The following is a 17,951-nucleotide window of genomic DNA, read 5'->3' on the forward strand; positions in this document are numbered from 1 at the left end:
TTGAGAGATATTTTCCTACTTCTTTCGGTCATAACCAGGTTGGTTTCTCTGAACTAAGCTTTCTGAGGATTTTTACTACTTGAACACGATGTACTCTGAGCTCTTGTAGAAGGAGCACAAGCAGCACGTCCCATGTGTGCGGACAGCTGGGCTATGCCCAAGGGCAGGGATAGGGCCTGCATGGGCAGGAGGTGCTGGGGAAGGATGGAAGCACACAGGCTTTGTGCTATGACCTCTGCTGTGTGATGTCCTTTAGCTGGGACCAGGAAATCCTCGTTCTTAGACCTGACGATGGCGCGTAGCAAAGATGTTATTGGTGCATGTAAGCCATTATTTTGCTGTCTTACTGAACTGGTTAATGCTGTCGACTGTTGTTGAAATGTGAAATGTAGTTACTATTGACTCTGTAAATACCTGCCAGAGATGAAATATAATTATTTTAAATCGTTGTAAATAGAGATGTATAAAACTCGACACAATCTGCAATGCAGAAAAAAATAATAATAATTATATATATATATAAATATATAAAGATGTTAAATAAATATTGTGCTGTTTCTGAACAGAACTGGCGCTGCTCCGCGTTGGTTTCGTTTTGTACCCGCGTGGCCTTTTATCGGGGCCGGTACAGCGGCGTCAGCCGGCCGGACTCGGACTTCCTCGGGCGGCTTCGCGTCGCCACGGCAACCGCTGGCGGCCACGCGCTCGACTGCCAGCGGAAGTCCCGCCTCCTCGCTTCTCCCGCCAACGGGCGGTGGGAGCCGGGCCTGGCTCGCGGATTGGCTGAGGCTCGCGTCGCTCAAAGGCGGGCGGCGGTCATCGCAGCGTGGGCGCTCGGCACCCCCTCAAGCGGGTGACTGGATGTGGCGGTCGGCCGGTACATGAAACCGCCTGCGGCTCTCGCTGCCGCCGCAAGGTGCGGTCCGGAGCCCGCGCTGAGGGCGACAGGAGAGACAGGCGCCCGCGGCCTATAGGTCGGGCCCGGGCCCTGCGCCGGGCGGTGGCTGTCGCGTACCACCGTGTGCTCCTGGCGGCAGCGCCGCCTGGCGGCCGGGCGGCTCCACCCACGTGTGTGAGGTGGGGGCGCTCGCCGGGCACCCACCATGAGCTTGGCGGAGTGTCGGAGCGCCGGCGCGTTGGAGGTGAAGTTCGTGCCCGACGAGGACGTTCTGAGACACATCGCTGACGATGCAGGTACGGCCGGGCCGGCGCTCCTCCAGCCCTTGGGGTGGCTGCCGGCGAGGCCTTCACCCACCCTCCCCTCAGGCCGTCTCCTCCGCTCCGTTCTCGCACCCCGCCCGTTGCGGCGCGGTCCGTCAGCTGCGGGTGGTGCGAAGTCCTGACTGCGGCTGCCCGCTGGGAAACGTGCGCGTGGGGCTGCCGGCAGGGCGCTGCCGCCTCTCCTTGTGGTGCGGATGCACTGATCAAAGCAGAACGAGGGCCGGGCCGGGCGGTGCGGGAGCCCCGAGCCTCAGTTCTGTCTGCTTGGGAAAGCTGGAGCTGCGGTCTGCAGCGAGCATCAGACGCAGCTGTGTGAGGTGCAGCGCACCCGGTCCGCGTTGTTGGTCCTGCTCTGAGCGGAGATCAGACGGGCGGTTTCCGAAGGTCACTCATTCTAAGCTCGTCTGGGCGTAGTGGCAGCCGGTATCTAGCTCTAATCACTTTGCTTCCTACCCCTAGGCAAGGCAGGGGATGCCAAATGCTCCTCTATGTATGCAGTCTGGATCTTGTGCGTGTGAGTTACTGCCATTTCTTTCCAGAGTGGAAGCAGGTGTGTGCTGAAGTGAGGCCCTTGTCCTCCCTTTACCTGCAGTATCAGCTTCCCTGCTAAATGCAGGGACCGACTGCTCTGGTGCAGCTGAGTGCCCTGATGCAGACCAGCTGTTCATTAGCAGCAAGTTGTGTTTGTCTTGTGTTTGCACAGTGTTTTGCATAGCGATATCTTGGTCCGTGAAGGGGGGCAACTGCATAGTACTGCACTAGAGGTAATGAAATAACAGCTTTCATTTTTCAAAGTATCTTTTATTGCAATTGCAGGTATTAAAGTTCAGAAAGGCAAAAGTCAGCTGATGGTCAGTGTGAAGGGATTTGTAAAGAAGTTTGAGGCTCTCTCAGAGGATGAAGCTCAGGAGGTCCTGGAGGAGAAAGACTATGTTGCCGTTCTAGGCGTATGTGGCAAAGGTACCCTGGGCACAGGGAACATACATCTTATTTTGGGGGATTCTTTTTGTCTCAAAAAGTTGCATGATGTTTATGAAATTGCCGTGGTGGACCAGCTAGCACGAGCTGTGCTTGTGGTAGCAGAGGGAGGTGATAATGATTTCTAGAATTTGTGTTATGATACTGATTTCATAGCACCTACAGTGTGAAGGGTCGTTTGAGCCCAACAATAAATCATCATCTTTGCTATTCCATGGGTTGGGAGTACACTAGTGCTTTTAAAGCGGTTACAAGTAACTTTTCTATCCACAGAATCAATGACGAATGGCTCAAGTGTAGGCGGTGGCGAAGTTTACACGTTTCAGACTCCCAAACGCTCCAACAAAATGGCAGAGCTGGGTATGTTTTTCTTCTTCCGTCTTGCTCTGGCTATGATCATTGTGAGTATCTCTATTAATGTGATCTATATCTTCTTTCCATTCAAGTTATGTGTTTGCGCTACTCCAGTAGCTTTTATCCAGCTCTGAATTGGTTTCCCTCGGAAACAGAAGCTCAGCACTATGGGAAAGCAAAGGCATGGTGGGACTAAGAGATACTTATGATAAATAAAGACATAAAAACTAGAAGTATGTTAATACTCTGAGAAGAGTTTGTATCTATGTGCCAGAGGATGGCAGGGCTTTTATTTTTGTATCTTCAAAGATGTGTGAGAATAACTGGTGACGCAACAGAGAGTTTAAACCAGCAAACAACAACCCAAAAGGCAGTGTTAGCTTTGTGGGAGGGGATTTCCCCTGCACAAAGTGTCTGTCAGTGTGCTTGCTAGGCTAATTGTTAGAGCAAGCTGTGATGAAGAGAGTGGGCTCTTCTGGCCCAAATAAGATGTTTGGGCCGTTGTGCCTCTACATTTCTTCTTTTCATGTGAAGAGTCCTTTGTTTGCCCAATACCACCTGAACTCCAGCTGTTTGGTTTTCACAGCTACTGATATATTCTGCAGAAGGAAAGGAATTTCTTTCCATGATACAAAATCTGTTGTTTCCATCTTTCTTTATCTCCCTCTGGGCTTCTGCTGTGTCTCAGGAAAGTTTGTTTCTCAGACCTCTGTAGCAGTGCACATTAGTGTTCCCTCTTGGTGCTGCGGCCCAGTTTGAAAACTACTTCCCAGAGTTCCTTACCCATACCACTGAACCCTCCTGGTATGTGGTGATGGGTCAATGCCTGCCCTTTTCAGGAGACGCCCTGTAACTGAACTGCTGATTATATTAATCTAGCAGGCTGGAATTGGAACTAGGAGTTGACTGAAGAAATGGGTGGGTTTCAGATATCAGAGATGGCTAAATGCTGTTGAAACTGAGCTAGACAGATACAAAGATAAATAAATGTGACATGTTAGACAAGAGTACAGTAAGAGACTGTATTTATTGGTGGACTGTTGGGGGGTCATTCATATTCAGGTCAGTGAGTCAGCTTCAGCTTGAGTAGTTGAAAGAGGTAGACAGAATACAAGAACCTGCCTCCTGGGAGACTGATGTGTTTGCTCTACCTGCTGTTCCGCTGTGTTCAGTCAAGCAGTGTTAAAGAACTGAGTGGGTATAACGGAGCATTCCTCTAATTTAGAAGATATGCAGTACCCCAGGAAGCAGAGCTTGCCCTGTTGTTGCCTAAGCAGTACTTTGAAATGAGTTAAGTGAAGAAATTGGGGTTTGAAAATTTTTGTCTAGTGTTGCATTGATTTTTAAGGCTGGGAAAAAACGCATCTTGTACACTTTCTGAAGTAGCTAGGAAATTAAAGCTTAGACTCTTTTTGTGATGCATGACTCCATTGCTGACAAATCTGAATTGGAAGTTTTGTATCTGGCATGTGAAACCTCTTTCCCTTCCATGTTCTACAGCCTCTGAATTAGCGCAGACACCGGGACAGACTGTTGTACCCGATTCCTCTGAGTGCCCTAAGAAGACAGCCAAAACCCCTCAAAGCAGCAGTAAGTATATGATGTATGAGGAACTGAGGCTGAGTGAGCAGGTTCCTCTTTGCATGGTGAAGCAGATGCTGAGAATTCTGGTCAGTTTAACATAGGCATGACCTTTTGTTCAGTTGTCTGTTGCATCTTATTTTCTGTCCTGCTGGTGCAGAGGAAATGAACTTCTTGCTCATCTGTTGCTGTCACACATGACAATTTTGTGGTCAGCACAGCTGACTGGACTTGAATTAATGAGCTGGGCCGATGTGTTAAGCACTGAATGGGTTGTAAGTGGGATCATGTGCATGTTCGTGTGTAACTTTTGTCGTGGTTTAACTTGGCAGGCCTCTAAGCACCACACATGCATTTGTTCACTCCCCTTCCGTGGGATGGGGAAGAGAAGGTAAAACCCATGGGCTGAGATAAAGACAATTAGAACACAAAAATACAAGGAAAAAAATAATAAGGATGGTGATGATTATAAAAGAATATATGGAGTAAGTGATGCACAGTGCTATTACTTGCCATATGCTGATCAATGGGCATCATTGATGCCCAGCCATCTCTTCCCTCTGCCCAAGCTTTATTATCCATCATGGCATCATGTGTTATGGAACATCCCTTTGGCCTGTTTGAGTCAGCCATAGTGGTGCTGTGCTGTCCTTGTGTGCTCCTAGTCCCCTCACTGGCAGTGCAGTGTGAGAAGCTGAAAAGTCTTTAGTGTAAGCACTGCTCAATGACAGCCAAAACATCAGTGTGCTATCAACATTATTCTCGTTTTAAATCAAAAGCATGATGCCGTACCAGCTACTAGGAAGAAAGTTCACCGTCTCAGCTGAAAACAGGGTATTACATAATGCACTATATAGTTTTCTCCCTGCCATGACTGAGTGCTATAAATGAAGGTGCAAAAAAAGTCAGTGCAGGTCAAGGTTGGCAAGAGTGTGTTACTTTGTGCTCAGTCTGCCCTTAGCGTTGGGGACATTTAGCTCCTTTTTCAGTGTCAGTCCCCTCCTGCTGAGGGCCTCCCACAGCTTTGACCAAATTAAGAGTTGCCTTCTGTAGTCATAACATTTACTGTCTTTGTTCTCTCCTTGCCTGCCTGTGGGGAACTAATAACTTCCCATGTACGACTCAGGGAGCTGATACTCTGGTGTACTGTACCTTTGAACAGTGGATGCCTGTTTTTCTAATAGAGCATCTTGTGCCTCTGAAGATATGCAGTACTCTGAACTATGCTGTTTCTTGCCTTGCAGAACGTTCAAGTTCAAACCAAGTTCAGCAGCAGGTGAGTTTTGATACTTGGTTGATTAATTTATTACATTCCCCCAAAACACTTCTAAAACTTGAACTGATAAGTTACTGCAGTTCTGGAAAGTAAAGACCCTTAAAGGCTTACCCACCTTATAGTTGTCTCCTAATCTAAGTGGGCAGTAGTTTTCTACTCCTTATCCTGGGATGTTAGTTAAAAGAATTAAACTCTTTCTGGAACCTGATCCTGCTTCTCTCTAGCTGTGAATGGGAACTCTCCAGACTTGCTGCTTCTGCTCTCCCAGTTTCTTGTGGGCTGAAATAGCTTGGAAATCAAACCTGATTCTACTCTGCTTGGTGAAAGGCTGTTTTGGGGAGCTATGTGTGATTTCTTCTAATGCATCTGTTTCTTTTTTCTTTTTTTTTTTCCATTTTTCTGCTAATACAGACTAAAAAGAAGGAATTTGTGTCTACCACACCTTACAGGCTCCGAAAGAGACTAGCAGGTAATGATGGAGCTTTGTAGTTGGCTTCCATAATCAGTGAGGCACTTTGTTCAGAGGAGGTTGTTTCACCTGCTTATGGGCTTTGCCCTGTAGCAGCGGCCAGACTAAAGCAGCCTGGTTGATCCTGCAGAGTGAACAGAAACATCCCTAGGGGAAGTTTGCATAGAACTTTCCATGCAGTTTGCTGTGCAGGAGTAGGGTAGAAGGGTTAGAAGCACCCCATTGCTGAGCTTCAGAGATGTGATCAGAAGAGGCAAAGCTCTGAGTAATCCTACCTGTATTGACGCTTCACTTTGCAACAATTGCTTATGGTATCTTTTTTCAGTAACTGGTTAGCTACACGTGCTCAGGCTGAGAGAAGAGTTCAGTGTGTCACATCTTGTGTTCTGTTTCTTTTGTGTTGAGGTTCAGCCAGGTTCTGTCTGTGCCCTTGAATCAGCGTTGTTCACAGGGATGTTATCAAAACCTTTTTTGCAGAGTGCGAACGAGAAGATACCCAGATTGCATGATTGGCACTTGTAGAGAGCTTATGTAGAGCTACTAAGAGAAATAAGGAAATGGATTGTCCGTGTTCATTCACTTTTTAAGTGGGATTATGTTTCTTAGTTGGTATCAATGGGCAGAGCTTTACTAAACGATTTCTGAGTTGAAAACTAGGAACCAAATTGTTGTGCGTTTGCTGTCCTCTTAAGCTTTGTTTTTACTTTTCTCTGAAATATGCTTAGGAATTATGTGCTTGAAAACCATCTAGAGAAGGTATGAGAGTGTGTGTGTGTGTGTACAAAGTGTGTTCTGTGTAAGAATGCATTGATTGCTTTTAACATTAAATTTATCCCCTAGCTCCGGATGCTCAATTAGAAAGTGAGAGTGAATATTCTGCTTCCTGCTCAGAAGAGGAGGAGGTGGAAGAAGCCCAGGAAGAAGTCAGCACTGTTCTGTTGCATCAGAAGACACCAGCAAAAAATAAGGCCATATCTACACCTCCTTCTAGGAAAACCCTAACCAGGAAAAAAGACAGTGTGGTGAGTGTGCAGAAAACACCTCTGAGCCAGGAAGAGTGAAGGGATGTTCAGTAAAAATGTGCTGCTAGTGAACACACGTGGGGAAGACGGTCATTTCAAATCAGTCCAGATGTGTTGGCTTTTGCTGTATTTGTGAGCAGTCAGCCGACATTGTGTGGGCCTGTGGGCTAATACAGTCTCACTAGCTACAAAATGAGAAGGTCTAAGATTTGTGTGAAGGAGGAGACCTTGTACTGAGAAATGATGAGGAAATTGACTCCTGTAGTGCCAGAAGAATCACACTTTACTTTCTGGCTTGGCATTCAGCTTTCTTTTATTTCCTTCCAGCACAGTGGATACTCCCACAATGTGTTCTATTTTTATCTCAGGATAAGAACCATTTGAATGGGTTAGCTTTGGCAGAACGCTACTGTAGAGACCATTTTTGCAAATATAGAGTAAGGATGAATAGAAATGCAGAAGATGACTTTTATTGGTCACCTTCAGACACGCTCATGGATGCAAGAGGCAAGGGGTAAATTGTTAGCAGAGGTGTGACTGATCTTCCTTTTTTAGAACAACATCGCAGAGGAATACTTTGAAGCTCACAGTAGTTCCAAAGTGCTCACTTCAGACCGAACGCTGCAGAAGTTACGGAGGAAAAGATTGGATCAGGTACGCTTGAGAGCGAATCACACAAGTAACAGAGCTTTTGATTTCTTTGAAGATTTCCCCCATCAAAACTGCCTAATGTTGCTATCTTCATTTCAACTGCTGATGAAATTCTTGGTGGTAGCACTGATTTAGGCAGGGGTTAGGCAGCATTTCTAGCATCGTACCTCCCTTATGCCTCCCTGCTCCGAGCAGGAATAGTGCCAGTGGACTATTGCCAAGCTGTGTGGATTTGAGACAGAAGGAGAAGTGTGGGGAGAAGGCGTTATCAGGTGAGCAGATAGTTGAAAGCTGCGGTTACTAGAACAGGTTAAAAATTGCTTTGGAGGAGAAGCAGAGTTGTAGAGACATGCTGTAAAAATTATTGCTAAACCAGCATTTTTTCAATTGAATAATTGGTCTTGTTTATATGTAGAGGAGATGGAGTCCTTTTTGTCTGTGTATTTTGGAGTCGAGCCCTGTGCAGGACTGGAACAGCTCTAGATGTTATCACTTAGTTTTGAATCACAACTTTATCTCCTTTGAGTTCCTTGAAGAAATAAGCTGTCTAAATATGCCTGAACTACTGGTTTGTTATCCCTTCCTCCCGTATATCTTGATATTTAGTTACCAGCTTCAAATTATTTCCTTTCCGCTGTGTTTGTATTTATTTTCTATGATGATATTAATGAACGTTCTTTTGCAGACACAAACATATGAACCATTGCTAAGCATGTCCTTGTTCCTGTGAACAGGGTTGTGGTGTTGGTATTTTGCTAGTGCAGTGTTTGATGCTCTTTTAAGTTCTGAGCATGTCTGTGTTTCCATAGTGGTTTTTGTGTACTCAGTGGAAAATGGTAAAACATGGTGCAGTAGTGGCATAGATCTCATTTGTAGTCCTAGTCTGGTTGCTATTTCCCCTAATAAGGTCATTAAATCTCTGCTATTTTCTTTTCCAGTAGAAAAACTATGCTTAGTCCTCGCAGGGAAGTACATAGAGAAACATGAAATGTGTGTACCATTGGTGAATACTCTAGCATACTAGAGGGGTATTTATAAAGACTCCAGGCATACATCCTGTTTTTCTCAGCTTTGAATTACTCTTTTTCAACACAGCAAACATTGCATGACCTTCTGCAAAAATCTCCCCTTGCCTATGCTGCTGAAATTAAAGAGTTAAACCAGCAATATGAGTCCCTGTTTTCAAAGTGGATGCTGCAATTACAGTAAGTATCCAGTGAGAACCACTGAAGATGCCTAACAAACAGACACTGCCAGTAAATTTTACTCTCATGTCAGCAGCATCCTGTGGATGTATGCGTCAGGATGAAAGAAACACATCCATAGGTGACACTGAAGTCAATGACAGTTGTTCAGCAACTTACCTTTGTTCAGTACTTTTTGGGTGACCTGACTCTTTCTTCTAGTCAAGATGATGTTTTTCCTGTTCCTCAAAAAGATCCTGTAATGACTGTGACCCATGGTAAACATTTAATGTAATCACATGCTGAAGGACTGAATGTTTGTTAGGCTTTGTTATATTGAAGAAGCAGTTCTAGTATCTTTCTCAGACAATCCTATTGTTTTGCGTAGATATTTCACTAAATCTCTGGGACTCCAGTCTGTGAAAAGACTACTTTAACTAGAATGTGTGCACCGTAAATCAGATTTCTTGCAGCTATCCTTACACAATGATAGAATAGAATCATAGAATTGTTAGGGTTGGAAAAGACAGCTGTGAGCTGAAGTTAAGCCTGAAACTGACATTCCCTAGGAATGTAACTTTTAGAGACAAATTGCAATGGATCATTTTGCTTAGTGATAATGGGGATGTATAGAGTTGTACTTTTTTTAATTATTGTTATTCAGTGTGTTTGTTCTCTTCAGCTTGGGTTTTAATATCGTGCTTTATGGACTTGGCTCGAAACATGATTTGCTAGAGAAGTTTCGTACGTCTGTGCTCCAGGATTCTGTTCACCTTGTGGTTAATGGATACTTCCCCAGCATCACTGTGAAATCTGTAAGTGTGAGAAAAGCTCGTTTTTATCTAACCTCTGTGTCTTACGGATACCTCTAAGGTCTGTAAAATGTTAAGGAAAGCGTCCTACATCCTGTAGCAGCAGACTCTTGAATGAAGAACAATTCCCATCTCTTTCTTCTAAGAGTTCAAAGAAAAGAACCATTACATTTTCAAAAGAAATGCTGTGATCCTTATGGGTAAAGTATTCCTCAGTCTGAAGGGTTAATTTGTGTCTTAGTTTGAGAAGTAGTAGCAGCTTTGTTTTGTTTATTTTGACTGTTTGGGGAAACTTATGGTAAAAATTGCAGTATCTCTGTCACGACAGTCAAGGACTAACTTTCAGATTTTCTGCACTAGGTCCTTCAGTGCCAGAGCACTTCAGAAGGGGCGGTGATGACTGCTGTTTTCTGTTTTAGGTTCTCAACTCTATCACAGAGGAGGTATTGGACCATATAGGAACCTTCCGCAGCCCACTCGATCAACTTGAATTTATCATGAATAGATTTAAAGAAGGTAAATTGACTTTTTTTTTTTTAACATGTAAACAGTAGACATGGTTTAATGTTAGGAAAACCTGGACATGTTCTTTGGTCGTTGTTTTTATATGTGCCAGTTTCTTAGTCTATTGTAGCTAGTGTTTTCTTATCATCTTAGTTTATGCCACTACTGATAACCAGGATTAAATGTGTACGTGATTCCAAGCTGTCAGCGTTTAACACACAGAATTCTGCAGAAAAGGAGGGAAGAGGGCATGAGTATTCTGTTAACCAGAGGCTATTCAGCCCTTTGGCAACCAGAAATACTCATCTATTTTGTATTTAGCACGGTGCCTCTTTACATGTATTTCTGTAGCCTGTTTTATGATGGGACATGGGTTAGCTAAATTGTAGTTATATGAGGGAAGGTGGTCAAGCATCTTGGTCAAAGCTTGAGGACCTGATATAGACTTCTCTGAAATGAGCAGCGTGAAGAACTTGCAGACAGTTTGAATGGCATTTATTGGTCAATCCCAAGTCCCTTGGGCTCCTCTGGAAAATTATGGTGTTGGGGAAGGGTTGTTCCATAAATTTCAGAATAGGCTGAATTAGGGTTTGTCATGTACGTTGTTTAGAGGAATAGTAGTGTCATTTTAACATGTGTAAATGCTGACAGTAAGGTGAAATAAAAGACAGAAGTGTCAGTTTAGAAATGGCTTCATAATCAAAGTTAAATGGGTACTGACACGCTAAATGCCTGCTGAATTCTCTTTATAGATAGGTTGTACTGCTTATGCACACATGGGGTATCGCTGTGGAATCCTAGTTTTGTAGGACAAAAATGTTATAAAGTGTACACTTCATTCTTCGTCCTTACGTTAAAGCTTCTGATGGGACTAAATGAAGATTAACTGATTAATAGCAGTACCCACTTGAATCAGCATAGATCAGCCTCATGCATGTATTACAGTTGATCTGGCTGAGAGTCTGAGGAGCTCTTGGTTTCTATTAGCAGCCAAGTGTGTATTCTTGTGCACAAGAACTGGCTTTTCCTCCAGAACTGTTTCTGGAAAAACAGGAAAAAGCTGTTTCCTGGGAATGAGTACGGCAGCAACAAGCTAAGTTGGAAATCTTAACATCTACTATTTACATTATCCAAGCTAAGTCCTTATAAGTTTCTTTGAGTGCTCAGAGGGGAAGATTTCTAATTAAGTTAGCATGCTGTGGATCCAATCCTGTATAGAAAGCATGTTTCCATTCTGTGAAAAGGAGCTTAAGGATCCTAGTTCTGTAACTCAAAATCAGCTGAATAAACTGTGCTTAGATTTCTCTCCTGAAATACATTTGAATGACCTGAATCACAGGGCTAAAGACCATGGCAAAAAGGACAATCCCTGGTAACACACTGAGCTAGTGGAAAGGTTTGGTTTGGTTTGGTTTGTTTTATACAAAAACTTTGGTTGCAGGAAGAAAAGCAGCTGTGATAAAAATGGAAATATAATGAATTGAGAGAAAGCCTTTTAGCTGCTCAGAAATAGTGTGGTACAGGAATCGAAGTAAGCTGTACAAGGAAAGTCGTTTGATACTGGAGTGGTAAATGTTGAGCCTGATGGGATGGACTTGTCCTGGACTGCACTGGGAATGGGAAACTGCTTTGTGTACTGTTTCTTTGATCGCTTCTGTGCTGTTTTTTCTGACCTTGCAGATTCATCTTTAGAGCTCTATGTCCTCATTCATAACCTGGACAGCCAGATGTTGAGAGGAGAAAGAAGTCAGCAGATCCTTGCACAGTTATCTTCTCTGCCTAGCATTTACCTCATTGCCTCTGTCGATCACATCAATGCTCCTCTCAGTGAGTCCTCTTGGGCCGGATGTAGAATATACATTCTACTGTGGCCTGCAGTGCATGTTTCATAAGCTCGTGTATTAATCTTGGTGTGCAAAATAGACAATGGTGATGTATGTATGGCTGAAGTGGCTGGAAACCCTGATTGGAACTGTGGCCTTGTGCAACCCAAATTGTATAAAGATGCTAAGAACTTCCAGTCTCTGATTATAGTATAAGAAATAAAAAAAACACAAGAGCAAGAAAAAAAACAATGTTCAAAAAACAAGAAAAAAATTTCCAAGCCTGTGGCACTCTTGTATTTAGTGACTTACTGAAATGGAGATTGGATGCTAGATCTGTCACTACATCTAAACAATTTTATCAGAAATGCTTTTCCCACTATTGATTCAGGAACAATATACAGCGTATCCATGAGGCTGGTACGAAAAGAGGATGTGTGCAAATTTTCCATTGCAGAGACTTGTCTTGCCTGAACTGCAGCATCTAGATGCATGTACTGTGAATTTCACAAGCATACATTTTTTCCTCAAGCACTACAGTAGATCTAAGTATATTATAATATTGCTTATTTAATATCCCCAAAAAAGCTAACCCTCCAACTTCTGTCTGTTCTTTTTCCTCTCTGTCTAGTGTGGGATCAGGCAAAGCAAAGCCTCTACAATTGGCTTTGGTATGAGACGACCACATTTATTCCTTATGTAGAAGAAACATCTTATGAAAACTCACTGTTAGTGCAGCAATCTGGATCTTTGGCTTTGAGCTCCCTAACACATGTCTTGCGCAGCCTCACTCCCAATGCCAGGTAAGACACTGATAGACTTCACAGTAGAACATGCTGAGAATCTAGTCTTCATTAGGTTACTCTGGACTTCTGTGTTAACTGTTAAGCATACTCCTACCAGGAGGCAATCACTGTTTTCTGACAGCAGTTTTCAAGATGAAAATGATGGGACCTAGTTTTCATGTGTTTGATTACTTTAAATGGAAGCAAGCTTTAGTCAGAAAATAAATAAATATTTGCTAATGTTTGTTTTTCTTTCTTTGGATTTCCCCTTCTCATCCCTTTGCTTAGGGGAATATTCAGACTGCTTGCTCAATACCAGCTGGAGAACAAGGACAACGCATCTTACCCAGGTTCATACCTACTGTTACCTCACCTGTTTGGGATGGCATTGCTAGCTCAGTCACAGTGGCACTGGCTTTTAGTGTACAGGTTACATCATAAGCAAAAAAAGACCTCTACTTGTTGGTTCAGTGAGTCTCAGTAGTATAGACCATGTTTCTGTTGGTACTGGATAGACTAGCTGGTTTCAGCCTTCTCTTAATGTTGTCTGCTTTCATGTGTAGACAGTATTGGGACCACCGGGGGGACTGTGGGGCTACAAAATTAAAATCAAGGGAGAATGTGAGCTTGCACAATAGTAGTGCTTAATGAACCAGGGAAAAACAGGAGAATTGGCTTCCATGCTATTCCTGAGTAATCTCCAATGTGTCCCTGCTTTCTAGGGTCCATGTGGAATGCACTGTCATGATCTTAACAGATGCTGCAGAGGATGAGCAGCATGTTAATGGTGCAGAAAGATGGAAGTGAGGCGGAGCAGTTGGAAATTGAGAGATGCATTATGTTGGGAAGTGCCATTAAAATTCTATTAGGCAGGCAGGGTGTCTGGAGTGTTAAATGTTTCCTGTTGATTACTGAAATATTAACTTGGCTGCGTACTTGAAGCGATGTTGTTGCCGTAAGCATTGTTGTGTAAGCCAAAGCAACATTTGTGGGTGGGGAAAACGTTAACAGACATGGAAAAATGGGACCAACTTACCATTTCAGATCCTTGTTCTCACCCTTCTCTGTCTCCAGGCCTCTCTTTCCAAGACTTCTACCAGCAGTGTCGAGAGGCCTTCCTTGTAAACAGTGACCTAACGCTCAGGGCACAGCTGACAGAATTCAGGGATCACAAGCTCATTCGGACCAAGCGGGTGAGTTGTGGAAAGACAGTAATTCTGGGGATTCAGTTATCTTAAACCAAAAGCTGCTTTATTCCTTAAGAGTTTACCTAAGATGCAAGTGTGTGGCTCATAGTGAGGCTTTGCAGTTTGAAGCATCTGGGCACTAGCAAAGCGCTGAGATTTTGTAATAGCAGCTCTTTCCATAACTTCAATCAGTGAGTACCCTTCATGTGGATATGGGCTATAAAAACAAACAAAAAACACACAACCAAATCAAAAAAACAACAGCGTGGCTTAGTTAACTTAGCAACTTACAGGTCTCTGTAAAACACAACTTCCTGAAGACCTTGAGAAGTAATGGATGTTGGAGCCTGACAGCGTGATTCAAAGCTACCTGTATTTGCATGGCAGAAGAGTGCAGAGTCCTAAATAATGAGGCAGTGTAGCAATGCTAGATGTGAGAATACAGTGTTGAGGAGGTTTGTAGTGATACAATAGCATAGCCCGTCAGAAGTTTTGCATTTTGTCAGTATTTGTGCTTTCCAGTGTTGCTGTAGGGAAATATGCTTCATTTTAGCAGTGCTTAGTCATTCACAATGCTTGCCAGCTCTCATCCTGGCTGCAGGTATTCAAAGTAAGTGTTGCGGTGCTATCTAATGACTTGCATTGCTCTGTGCACCAATGTTAACAGAATGTATGTTGTGTATCTGTTCTCAGGGAGCTGATGGTGTGGAGTACTTATTAATACCTGTAGACGACAGCACCTTGGGCGACTTCTTAGAGAAAGAGGATGAAGATGTGTAATGTCTGTCTGTTCCCAAAACAACTACGGCAATTGCTCTCAAGGGCTGCTGGAGAGGGGCCTATGATCAGGTCTTTCTCTACAGCCTCAAAGCTGCTGGACTACTTACTGAAATGTATTAACTGTAATGAACAACGTTTCTTGTTCATCCACTTCAGGTAGTTTGGAATGATAACTTCTTTAAGCAAGCTATTTCTTGCTCTGAAGTTAGATTTATCTGCTTTGTCTCTTAGCTCAGATGATGCCCTTTTCATATCTGCGTAGCCAACTATACAGTCAGAATAACTAACTCAGTAAGATTGTGCCTTCTGCTCTTTACCAGACAAAAGGGTTTGGTTGGAGCAGTTCATGTGAGAAGTGCAAACCGCTAGATGGTCAGAGCTTTAGTTTGTACCAATGATGGATTTTTTTTCCACAACTGAGTGCTTTCTGGCACTCCTTTACCAGCTAGACAAGATTGGCTTCCAGCATATGAAGAAGCCAAGTTTTATAATGCTAAGAGACCTGTATTGATTGCACAAGGAATATGAGCAGGTTTGGGATGCTGTGAGTAACTTATTAAATTCTGACAGTGGAACTGAAGGACTTTTCTCCAAGATGGAATTCTTTTATAAGAGGATTTAGGTAACAACTTGAGTCCATCTCAGTTTTGATGACCTCTTGGTGAGGGTGAGATATTTCAGCTTCTTTCATCTACTTACCAATTTATAATCCAGAAATATGAAGAGGCTGTGAAGTTTAGTTTACTTTTAAAAATAAATAAATAAATTGATTGTATATACATATTTTTTTACATTAAGAGTGTCCATTGTGAAGGAGGCCTTAAATGCCACTTAACAAGCTCTCCCTTTTTGTAGCCATTAGAGACTGGGAGAGTGCTGAAGCTTCACAGGTTTTCTTCAATGTGTTTCTCAGGTATGTGGAGTAAGCCCTAGTTTCATCAACCGTAGTCTGCTAATCAGACTTCAGGGACTCCAATGTCTAACAGTTGGTAGCTGTGTTACAGCTCAACGTTGTAATAGTTCAAATGAATCAAATAAAGTTCTTTATTAATTTTCATTAGCTTATCTAATTTTCCACACGTGTTTTTATGTTATGGGAAGATAGAGATCTTTCTGGAAGTTACATGAAAGCCTCATTTTCATTATTATGTCAAATATCTGTGCAAATCCTTGTGCAAGGGGCAAAAGACTTCAAACTAATTTTAAAAAGTATTTTATATTCTTTTAAGGTACCAAAAATAACAATAGTTTGTATGCTTTGTCATGCCAGTATATAGCTTTAAAAAAGAACCAAAGCATCACATGGAATAATACTGTTATCTCTCAGTGGTATACTCCCAGTACACTCCTCACTGGCAAAAGCAGTGGGACATAGGTTTACAACCTGACTTTGATTTGTATTGAAAACATGGGATATCTAATTATCAAATGGATTGTTCAAATATAGGAGCTATTTAACTTTGCTGAAATGTGATAGGAGGGTAAACTGGTACTTGCCAGCAGTGCTCTCCAGCTTCCTTCCCCAGAGCATCTGAGGCAACAGGGAAGGGCAACAAGGAACCTCGAAGAAAATACTTAAAGGAATGAAGGACTTCTCTTCCAGGAAAGAGCCAAGGCTGACTGCCCAGCTGAAGTGCCTCTACACAAACACACACAGCTTGGGAAACAAACAGGAGGAGTTGGACGGTACTGTGCTACTAGAAAACCATGGCATAATTGCCATCACTGAAGCCTAGTGGGATGATTCCCAAGACAGGATTGTGACTGTCAGCGGTTACAAGTTGTTCAGAAGGAACAGGCACGGAAGGAGGGGAGGAAGCATTGTCCTCTACACCAAGGAAGGAATAGTGTGAAGAGCTGTCTCAGAAAAACGGCCACAAGCGAGTTGAAAGTCTATGTGAGTTAGAAACTGGAGGCAACAAATGTAGCCTTGTAGTTGGAGTCTCCTACAGGCTGCCTGATCAGGCAGAGTCTGTTGACAAAGCCTTTTTTTTCTAGATGCAAGAGACATCACAATTGCAGGTTCTCATCCTGCTGGAGGACTTTCCACCAGATGTCATTATGGTTAAGAGTAGCATGGTGAGCTGTAGGCAGACCAGGTCTTGCACCTGGGTCATGGCAGCTGGGGGAAGAAATGATAGAGCACAGCCCTGCCAAAATGGACTTGAATGTACTGGTGGATGGTAAGCTGGACTTGAGACAGCAGTGTGCCCTCGCAGCCTAGAAAGCCAGCTGTATCCTGGGCCGCAATGAAAGAAGTCTGGTCAGCCCACCAAGGAAGGTGATTCTGCCCCTCTACTCTGTGCTGTTGAGACCTTACCTAGAGTGCTGCATCCAGATGTGGAGTCCTCAGTGCCGAAGAGACATAGACCTGTTACAGCACATCCAGAAGAGGCCCACAAAAATGATCAAAGGTATGGAACACCTCCCCTGTGGAGACAGGCTGAGAGAGCTGCAGCTGTTCTACCTGGAGAAGGCTCTGGGGAGACCTGAGAGCAGCCTTTCAGTACCTGAAGGGGGGCTGTAAGGAGGAAGGGGAGAGACTCTTTAGCAGGGTCTGTGCTGACAGGACAAGGGAAATGGTTTCAAAGTAAAAGAGGGGAGTCTTAAACTGGATATAAGGAAAAAGCTTTTTACAATACGGGTACTGAGGCACTGTAACAGGTTGCCCAAAGGTGGTGGATGCCTCGTTCTTGGAAATGTTCAATATCAGTCAGGACAGGGTTCCAAGCAACTTGATCTAACTGTAGATGGTTCATTACAGGGGAGTTGGACTAGATGACTTCTAAGAGTCCCTTTGAAATCAATTGCCTCTGATTTCCATCTGACTTTCTCCTTTGGAGGCATGTGCATCTGTGTTTTACAGGCTGCAATTCTAAAAATCTGTGAAACATATTAGATCCTGCCTATTGCTTCTTTGGCTACCATCAGAACCACTAACACTGTCCAAGCCTACCTTAGCTGTAGAGTTCAAAAACAATTGTTCTGACAGCTGTGCAGCCCCCTCTTTTATTTGGGAAGGAAGAAATCTTCCCTCACTTTGATCCTCAGCTGTCTTTGTGACACTGATAAGAATGAGTGTTATTGTATCACCTCAGCAGTTTCAAATAATACTGAGTTTAGCCATCTTTCTCCACTTGTACTTAAATGGAAGAAGGCGTGCAATTACACTTAACGCATCACCTCCGTTATGTTTGAGAATTCAATCTTTATTCTAGAAAAATGGAGACATAAGCACTTGTTTCAGGCTGTGGCAATGCTGCCTTCTATTAGGGTTTCCAAAAGAGTATTTAATTAATTGATTTTAGTCAGTTTAAAGAAGTA

General features: G+C 43.4%; 1 protein-coding gene across 3 annotated transcripts in view; it reads left to right on the top strand.

Moving 5' to 3' along the window:
• Positions 1–15,684, top strand: part of LOC140254819 (hyccin 2) — a 67,021-nt gene extending 51,337 nt beyond the window's left edge. Inside the window, exons 1-16 of one of the 3 annotated variants that reach the window (XM_072341869.1) lie at positions 983–1,194; positions 2,038–2,181; positions 2,473–2,559; positions 4,054–4,143; positions 5,319–5,410; positions 5,822–5,879; positions 6,720–6,901; positions 7,457–7,555; positions 8,648–8,757; positions 9,419–9,551; positions 9,968–10,064; positions 11,733–11,879; positions 12,507–12,678; positions 12,949–13,010; positions 13,735–13,853; positions 14,541–15,684. In XM_072341869.1, coding sequence (XP_072197970.1) covers positions 1,104–1,194; positions 2,038–2,181; positions 2,473–2,559; positions 4,054–4,143; positions 5,319–5,410; positions 5,822–5,879; positions 6,720–6,901; positions 7,457–7,555; positions 8,648–8,757; positions 9,419–9,551; positions 9,968–10,064; positions 11,733–11,879; positions 12,507–12,678; positions 12,949–13,010; positions 13,735–13,853; positions 14,541–14,627 — 1,770 coding nt within the window. In that variant the 5' untranslated portion in view covers positions 983–1,103 and the 3' untranslated portion in view covers positions 14,628–15,684. Of the gene's footprint in view, positions 1–982; positions 1,195–2,037; positions 2,182–2,472; positions 2,560–4,053; positions 4,144–5,318; positions 5,411–5,821; positions 5,880–6,719; positions 6,902–7,456; positions 7,556–8,647; positions 8,758–9,418; positions 9,552–9,967; positions 10,065–11,732; positions 11,880–12,506; positions 12,679–12,948; positions 13,011–13,734; positions 13,854–14,540 lie in introns of those variants that run through there. The other 2 variants (XM_072341872.1, XM_072341874.1) reach the window with 2 other exon arrangements.
• The last annotated feature ends 2,267 nt before the right edge of the window (positions 15,685–17,951 follow it).

This window comes from Excalfactoria chinensis, chromosome 7, assembly GCF_039878825.1.
Source record: "Excalfactoria chinensis isolate bCotChi1 chromosome 7, bCotChi1.hap2, whole genome shotgun sequence".
Classification (NCBI taxonomy): domain Eukaryota; kingdom Metazoa; phylum Chordata; class Aves; order Galliformes; family Phasianidae; genus Excalfactoria; species Excalfactoria chinensis.